Genomic DNA, 9,852 nt, shown 5'->3' with positions numbered 1-9,852 from the left:
AACGTTTTACGAGCCAACACACCGTCCGCTACAACCAAACTAGAGGGTGAACTGCCTCATGACAAAGAATGACCGATAGATGTCACCGGACTTTGTGACGTAGCAAAACAATTCAAAACAAAAAAATACAAGACACTCTCGCCCCGTACACGTACTACCAGTAGAGGAAATAAAAAAAACAGAGTTAGGAGAAAGAAATAGACACTTGTCTATACTACGCGACATCCCCCCTCCTCGACGAACTGGAAATTTTGAAAGAAATTCCAGTCATCAAAAATCCTTTCGAAGACAAAACTTTGTAGAAAGAACAAGGAAGAACAAAATGATCATAAGTGCATCTATGTCACCTTTCAAAATGTAATAATGGAAGAAAAAAAAATGATGGGGAGTCACCAATTAATGAACTAAGGAGACACAATACATGTCAAGATAAAAATCCAATAACAAAGAAAAGTTGGTTACCTTGACTTTTAAGGTGACCCATATCAACTTTGGCCAAGAACCAAGTTATATTACAAAATCATATTTACAAATACAACATTAATATAATATACCAACTTATATTCATGGTAGATAAATACACATTATATTCTTGAAATTAGTATCATTTGCATAATATAAAACACAAGTTCAAATGTTATAACACATAGAGACATAATATAAATGGCGGATGGAAGTCTATATCAATCTTGAACAAAGATCAGCCAGCAGATTGTGCTCTCCCTTTACGTGGGCAACGTCAAAGGAGTAGTCTTGTAGCATCAATGCCCATCTTGTGATACGTGCATTTGTAAAGTTTGTGCTCCTGAGATACGATAAGGCCTTGTGATCAGTCAGCAGGTGAAATGTTTTACCTGCTAAATACCTGTCCAGTTTCTTAACAGAATATACTATGGCTAATCCTTCCCGTTCAATAATAGAGTACTTCTGCTCCCGAGGCAACAACTTACGGCTTACGTACTTTATGGGATGTAACACACCTTTGATACACTGACAGAGAATACCAGAAATTCCTTTATCTGAAGCATCGGTCTGAAGAAAAAAAGATAGAGAAGGGTCAGGTAAACGAAGAATAGGATACTTACTCAAACAAGTCTGCACTCTATTCAATGCCTCCGCACACTCATAGTTCCAGTCCACTCTTATAGACTTGCCCCGACGTAGTAACTCTGTAAAGGGGAATACTAAATCCGCGTAACTCGGAATAAATTTGCTGTAATAATTTATCAGACCAATCAAACTACGTATTTCTTTCTTTGTAGTGGGTGTTTTAAATTCCATGATCTTTTTTACATTGCTAGGATCAGGTTTGATAACTCTTTGTCCCACATTATGACCCAGAAATTTAACACTAGTGTAGCCCACCTCAAGTTTATCTGGTTTTAGTGTAAAGCCGTTCTCTCTTAGAGCGCAAAAAACATTTCTGACACTCTTCGAGTGTGATTCCCAGTCTTCACTGAAAATACAAATGTCATCGAAGTAGAACAATACATTTTCTACTCCCCTTAGCATACTCTTAACAACCTTATTAAAATGACTTGGAGCACCGCTCAACCCAAAGGGTAAGTAGTGGAACATATAATGCTCCCCAAGAACTCTAAACGCTGTAAAAGGTTTGCTCGTTTCACTGATCGGAATTTGCCAGTAACCCTTTGTTAGGTCCACCAATGTAAAGTACTTGGCTTTATACAACATGTTAAACAAATCTTCTTGTTCAGGAATTACCTCAGCAGGTATTTCAGTAATATTATTTAATTTTCTAAAATCTATACAAGGGCGGAGTGTGCCATCTTTCTTCTTAATTATAACAACTGGCGCTGCATAAGGGGAGTCCGTCGGCCCTATAATTCCCAATTCTAACATGTTGTCGATTTCTTGCTTCACTTTCTCTTTCATATGAATGGGCACCGCATATGGTTTCAGAGCTATAGGCTTCTTATCAATCAATTTAATTTTAAACTTTTCGACTGTGGCCCTGCCAGGAACATTGGATATAATGTCTCTATACTCTGTTAAAATTTCATTTACTTGCATCTTTTGCATATGGTTCAAATTGGGGTTAATTTTGACCTGTGTGAAGACATCCTCGTGAATCTTCTCTTTCTGCGTAATTTCTAGCGTTGGAATGTTAGGTAGCATATCATCATTATATTCATCCTGCTCAGCAACGTCTTCCTCCCCTACAACTGAAACCATATTAGCTGACAAAAGTTCATTTCTATTTTCATCTACAACAATTAGGTTATCTCCCTTCTTTACCCTACAATGGTATTTCATAAGTCTGTTTATATGATATATCTTTGTCATATTTTCTTTCTGGATAACATAATTAAATTGGGAAATCTTGTTTAGAACCTTATACGGGCCCTGCCAAAACACGGACAGCTTACTGTCTCTGTGTGGTTTGAGGACTAAAACACAGTCACCCACATTTATATCACGCCTCGATGAGTATTTGTCATATTGTTTCTTGTATTTATTTCTGTTTGCCTTACTGTTGAAATTAGCAATAGCAGTCACCTCAGATAATCTTGTCTTCAAATCCAGTAAATAACTGAATACATTCTTGTACCCATTTTCCTCTTCGTTATTTACGAACACTTGCTTTAAGATAGCCAAAGGGCCCCTCATTTGTCTTCCGTAGACAAGCTCAAATGGTGACATTCCCGTTGTTTCGTTAGGAACCTCTCGGTAGGCGAACAGTGCTGCGTTGACTTTCCGGTCCCAATCACAAGGGCTATCCTGACACACTTTCCTTAGAAAGGATTTTAAAGAAGAATTAAGTCGTTCAACCATCCCATTAGAGCTCGGGTGGTAAATGGTAGAATGCACTGGTTTGACAGAGAAAAAATTACAGACCTGATTGTACAATTCCGAAGTAAACTGTGGGCCTTGATCACTTAAAATTTCAGTCGGTAGCCCAATTCTACAAAAAATACTAGTTAGTGCTTCGATAACTGTTTCTGTGTTTATATTTCTCAGTGGTATCGCTTCAGGCCATCTCGTAGCAACATCTACTACTGTCAAAATATACCTATTCTTATTGTCAGTTAACTCCAATGGGCCAATAATATCTGTTGCAACTTTATAAAACGGAGTGGTAATAACATTCATTTGGCCAAGCTCCACTCTGTCACAACGACGTGGCATCCTAGCTTTCTGACAAATATCACACGACCTCACAAACTCTTTTATGTCTCTATCTAAACCTTGCCAGAAAAAATATTTGTAGATTTTACTTTTAGTCTTTCTTAATGACAAATGTCCTGCCAACATACTCTCATGAGCGGTTTTCAACACAATTTCTCTCTTAGCTGAAGGTACAACTAACTGTCTTTCTTCCTCACCAAACTTTCCCCTAAACACTCTGTACAATAGTCTATCAAACACTTTATATTCCACACTTCCATTCTTTTTATTATCTACACAACTGTCCACATGTCGCTCCCATAGATCTTTTAAAGACGGATCACTCAACTGTTCACATAAAAATTCTTCGCTTGTACCTAGCACATCTCGACATTCTTCCAATACTCGACAATCACTTACAGTGCCGCCCTCAATCTCCTTATTTGTCATTGACCTAGTTACTGCTGAGCAATTAAACTCACGACTCACATTACTGTCAACATTCCCAAGAATTAAATCTGCAACCGGATCTTTAAAGCAAGCTACGACATATTTACCGACAATGTAATCCGACTCAATACTCACACATGCCAATGGATAATCCTTCACTGTCCCATCAACAAGTTTTAATTTATAAGTACCAGGAATCATGTCTTTCTCACCAACTAATGAGCTTCTAATTCCTATAACACTCGAACCAGAATCTTTCAAAACAGACACACTTATCCCATTTACTCTCCCCTTTTCAAACTTCAGCTTACCCACAGACTTATCACGTAATGTCTTATCCACATATGAAAAAGTTTTTCTCTTACAGGGGGAAAAATACTCATCTCCTTTCCCTAAAGTACAATTTCCACAATTTTGAATATTGTGAGGACCACTCAGTCATCTATAAGAACCTCCTGGGCCTTGATCTCTGTTTTGATATGCCCCAGTACCACCCGTTCTACTGTGCCTGTTATTGTAAGAATTCTCGTATGTAGCATAACTTTGTCTCCCAACACTATTGCCGCGGATTCTTCGACCGTTACCATCAAACTGCCTTTGGTAGCGACCTTGTGATGCATTTCTACTGGGCCTTTGTGTGTTAGTGGAGATTGTGGGTGCGTTCCTATATCTAACATCAGAAGCAGGACTAGAGTTAAGTTGCGAACGTTGAGGGCATTCTGACGCTTTGTGGCCTCCCCTCTTGCACTTAAAACAAATAATTAAGTTACTCTCAATCCCTGGACTTCTATTTCTCACAGGCTCACGACACGCTGCCGCAACATGCGCACTTTCTTCCTTACAAATAGACACATCTGACCCCGACTCACTGCATGCTGCTGCAACATATACACTTTCTTCCTTACAAATGGACACATCAGAACCAGCTACCTTAAATCCTTCTATAACTTCTAGCATATTATCTACTGTTCTGTGCTTGCTCAAAACTAGTTGCCTGTATACGTCACTCGAAACACTTTCTAAGATCCTATCTTTGATCAACAAGTCTTTTAACTCCTCCACTGTTTTACCGACTTCGGCCATCTTGCACCAATTGTCTAATGCTGTTCTCAATTCTGTTACATATCTCCTAAAGTCGTTTTGACTTGGTCTCACGAGATGGAATCTTTTGCGGCAGGTTTCCGCGTTGATATCTGCATGGCGAAGAAGTGCAGTCTTGACTTCTTCATAATTCTCGCTAAGGAACAGACTGTCCCTTAGCATGAAGTTTCTGAGTGCGGTGGTCAGTTTATATGACAACAGCAAGGACCACTCTTTTCTCTCTATTTTGCACCTTGCTGCAACGGCCTCAAAGTGTGTTAGGTAAGCTAGGAGGTCGTCGTCATCTTTCATTCCCTGGAAACTCTTGTCAAGCCTGTCTAAGACATTCTTGTATCGCACATCCCCTGACTGTCCTGCCGCCCCGCCTGCCTCTGGCGCAGACTTTTCTTTAAGCCTAGCCAGTTCCAACTCCTCTTTCCTCTTGATTGACTCCTTGGCATCTCTTTCCTTCCATCTTTCGTGCTCCTCGCGTTTGGCCTTCTCATCACGTTCAAATCTCTCTTCTTCCTCTTTCTTCCTAGCCTCTTCTTCTGCCTTCGCCTCTTTCTTCAACTTCTCCTGCCGCTCAAACCTAGCCTCTTCTTCTGCCTTCGCCTCTTTCTTTCTAGCCTCTTCTTCTGCCTTCGCCTCTTTCTTCAACTTCTCCTGCCGCTCAAACCTAGCCTCTTCCTCTGCCTTCGCGACTTCCTTATCTCTATCATATTCAGCTTTCCGTTCCTTCACATATTTCTCTAGCCTTTCCCCTTCGTACCCCATAGCACGGCCATCACTAATAAATTGTGACGTTACCGTTAACCTGGTTTCCATGGTCTAAGTGCCTTACTCTGTTAAGCTAAATCAACTAATACTATTATTATTATTACTATGATATACTATAATATACACACATAAGATGTAAACTACAACCTATGAGTGTGTCGTATGGCAAAGAAAGAGAAAACCTATCTGAGCAGTATCCAACGTCGGAGAGAAAACGCCTCACTCCAGGCCGATGCGTAGAAAGGTAGCTGCTACAGGGACTTCCAAAACACCAACACAGGAACGATGGCCTCTAACACATGTATCAACGGTCAATCCCCACACACTTGTCTGTTGCCGGGAGCGAGAAGACACTCGTCACTCGGTCATAAGTGACGCACAAAATTACATGAAAGAAAAAATTAAATAAATGAATATAAATCACAATCTTGAAATATCAACACCTATAGTCATATGATGATGAGTTCAAAATCATAAATGATGAATTTAGCATTGGTACAATCCTCAATATCAACAATCAACACATATGGTAATATGGCGGTGAATTCAAACAAATTAATGATAAATTTAACAATGTTTCAAGCCTCTGCTACTTTTGATGTCCAAACAATTATGAGAAGTACACAAACATTTTTTTTTCTTCAGCAAATTGTACCCAATACATCAAATATAAATACAATAAAGGGGTATTAGTCAGTATATATTTTTTTTTTTATTTTATAAGATAACAAGACTAGATAAGACAATCTATGACCTAGTAGTCACAGCCGGACTCTGAGCCCCCATTTGTCAGGTTTAGGATTTATTTGCGTTTTTAACTAGCTGTATACTGTTAAGGTCCCGGGGTTCAACCTGACAAGAACATCACTCACACACAGTCGTACATACAGTAAACAACTAGGTGAATAGTTTAAATAACAACAAAAATAAATGAATTTAATTGTATGAAACATATATGTGTATGTACAATGAGGATGACAAATAGACAGTATATATATTAGATATATATATATATATATAATAGGTATATATAAAGATATTATACAATAATTAATTTAAGCACCTTTGATACGGCTATTAACTTGTCACCCTGGCTTTATGGTCCACCAGACTCTGACCGACTGGCGTCACAACACTGCCAACCTTGGTAATAGTAAAGTTTGACAATGACAATGAAAAAAACTGCAATATGTATTTTTGAGACGGCAAGCGACGCCCACAACTCCAACACTGGCACCCTATAAACGAAATAAACACAATACTCTCAACTTCTACACTAAAAATAGAAATAGTGACAACCTCTTACAACATACAATAATAGATATCACAAACGAATAACTCACCCTAAACAGGGGTCCCAAAAATCCAACTGAATAATAAGTCCGAGAAACAGGTACAGACAAATAACGTTTTACGAGCCAACACACCGTCCGCTACAACCAAACTAGAGGGTGAACTGCCTCATGACAAAGAATGACCGATAGATGTCACCGGACTTTGTGACGTAGCAAAACAATTCAAAACAAAAAAATACAAGACACTCTCGCCCCGTACACGTACTACCAGTAGAGGAAATAAAAAAAACAGAGTTAGGAGAAAGAAATAGACACTTGTCTATACTACGCGACAGTGGGGCTAGCTAGCTATTTAAAAATGAGTAACTGAAACAAAATAAAAGATAGGAAAATACTGCTACTTACATTTTGATCAGCATAACTCGTAAATCCACTGTTGTTATTGTATAATCCACAGAATTTACACAGTAGCATTCGGAAGTTTGCAACAATCACAATAATCTTTTCATCTGTACTTGAATCAATACACTGAATAAAAAATGCATAAATACGTAAAATAAAAAAAAATATTTGAATAAATGAAAAATAAAATAAAAAATCATAGCTAGCCCAATATAACCATTAAATAAATATATGTATAAATAAATTACTAAATAATAAATAAATCACATAGATTTATAAAGAATAAAAAGACAAGAAATTAATAAAATTATAAGTATTATTATCTTGGAATAAACCAGAATGCCAAGAATAAACCATAAGAAATTAAAAGAGGACTTTCTTGGTAAATATAAGCAAAGAGTTAATAAAATCCTCAACACCAAACTGTCTGGCAGTAGTCTCAGCACTGCAATAAACAGCTGGGCCGAACCAGTGCTCCTTTACGCGTTCGGTGTGATCAAATGGACTGAAACCGACCAACATGACATTGACGGACTCATTAGAAAATTACTAACCAAATTTCGATGCCTACACCCTAAGTCCTCCACCATAAGGTTATAGCTGCCCAGGAAGGATGGGGGTCGTGGATTGCAGAACATCTTCAAATTGTGTAAGATGCAAGTTTTAAAAATACCATAAAACTGCTCGCCTCCAGCAATCAATTACTTTCCTTTCTACGCAAATATGACTCCGAAGCAACCCCTCTGAATCTACACAATGCTGATGTCAATGTCGGTTTGAACGACGTAGGGCATGAGATTCGCCAATGGGAAGAAAAAACCCTCCACGGAAAATTTCCGGCTTTATACATGGGGACAACATCGACAATGCTGCTTCCTTAACATGGCTCAAAGCAGGTCATCTCTACCCTGAAACAGAAGGCTTTGTTACAGCAATACAGGACAGAGTAATCAGGACAAAAAATTACGAGAAGCATATCCTGAAACTCAATGTCGCCAACAAATGCCGAAAATGTGGAAATGTGGGCGAGTCGATTGAACACATAATGGCAGGATGTCCAGCACTATCAGAACCAGCCTACCTAGGTCGCCATAACCAAGTTGCAAAGTTAATACATCAACACCTGGCTTTGACGCACAATTTGATCGGTAAGGACACTCCTTCTTATTATAAATACTCTCCACAAGAGGTTCTCGAGACTACTGAACATCTGCTGTACTGGGATAGGCCTATTCTGACCGACAAAACGGTAGATTTCAATCGCCCGGATCTGCTGTTCATCGATAAAAAAGAAAAACCGCTACCATTATCGATATCACCGTACCACTGTCTCATAATTTAAGAAAAACTGAGATAGAAAAACAAAGAAAATATGAAAACCTAGGCTTGGAGATTAAGCGTTTATGGAAATTGTCCAAAATAACAATATACCTCATTGTTATATCAACCGAGGGGATAATAACAACTGACCTCACAGACACCTTCAAGGCCCTTAACATTCCTAGGAACATCCTCGTTGCCTGTCAGAGGGCGGTACTGCTGCAGACCTGCCACATCACCAGAAAATTCCTCAGTGGAAACTGTTAAAGGGACTACGATGAATTTTGTTTCTCTTTAGCGAAACTCTAACCTGGCAGCGCCAGAGAATGATTACTCGTTCATTTCTAACATAATAATAATAATAATAATAATAATAATAATGATGGTAATAATAATTGTAATAATAATAATACTAATAATAATTGTAATATTAATAATTATAATAATAATTTTAATAATAATACTTATTATAATAATACTTATAATAATACTTATTATTATCATAATTATAATGAAAAAAAAATATTATAATGACAATTATAATAGAAAAAATAATTAGAATTAGGAGTGAAAGGAGATAGGCTGAACTACCAATCGTACCATTTATTGAAATTGAGTTGGGCCATTCCCGGAAGGACTGCAATACCGGGTCGACCCGTGGCGAGAGCGGAGCAAGCCCCGGACATCTCGCCTAGTTCCAAAAATCAGTTTAATATCGTAGTGACTCAATGAGCCACGTATCAGATATCAAGCTGATAAGAACAGATACTACTTTCCACTTAATTTTCCAAGAACAGATACTACTACTTTTTTTTTTTAGGAAACCTCAGATTTTGCGCTATTCAATTTTAGCTTTGTCATCATTGGAATCATTGGGCATTAGGCCTCTTTTCTTTGCCTCTTTTTTTTGGGGCTTTATATGCCTCTATTTTTGGACCCTCCAGCCTTTTTTGTGGGCTTTTTATTACTTTAAAAAAAAAAAAATATTTGTAAGTTCTCACATTTCACAAACATTAAATCATAAAGAATTAAAGAGAAAATTTAAAACATGATTAACCTATACTTAATTACTTTACTAAAATACTTACTTTTTTTTTTAGCTATTAAAATGGCTGCCCTTGGACTACACTTTGACCCGTTCCGTCACAATTTTAACCTATGCTCCCTCGGAGCACAAGCAGCCGGGACTGAGGTTCTGGTAGAGTTTCGGAAACGGGTCGCCGTGCAATCCTTTTTGGGCTCATTCTTTGTGCTTCTTGACGTGGTGGTCCACCAAGCTCCTGAACTCCTCATCCATTCTTTGTGCTTCTTGACGTGGTGGTCCACCAAGCTCCTGAACTCCTCATCCATTCTTTGTGCTTCTTGACGTGGTGGTCCACCAAGTTCCTGAACTCCT

At 38.2% G+C, this 9,852-nt stretch overlaps 1 protein-coding gene and 1 non-coding gene across 2 annotated transcripts; both read right to left on the bottom strand.

Moving 5' to 3' along the window:
* Positions 1 to 678: 678 nt before the first annotated feature.
* On the bottom strand, positions 679 to 3,780 carry LOC129927330 (uncharacterized). Its single transcript, XM_056035840.1, has one exon. It carries the CDS (start codon positions 3,778 to 3,780, stop codon positions 679 to 681), a length of 3,102 nt encoding a protein of 1,033 aa, XP_055891815.1.
* Positions 3,781 to 9,068: 5,288 nt separating this feature from the next.
* LOC129927551 (U2 spliceosomal RNA) lies at positions 9,069 to 9,255 on the bottom strand. Its single transcript, XR_008779156.1, has one exon. It is a non-coding gene; the product is annotated as a U2 spliceosomal RNA (small nuclear RNA).
* Positions 9,256 to 9,852: the final 597 nt, after the last annotated feature.

Source organism: Biomphalaria glabrata, chromosome 7, assembly GCF_947242115.1.
Source record: "Biomphalaria glabrata chromosome 7, xgBioGlab47.1, whole genome shotgun sequence".
Classification (NCBI taxonomy): Eukaryota; Metazoa; Mollusca; class Gastropoda; family Planorbidae; genus Biomphalaria; species Biomphalaria glabrata.
This window is presented reverse-complemented; position numbering and strand designations above follow the sequence as displayed.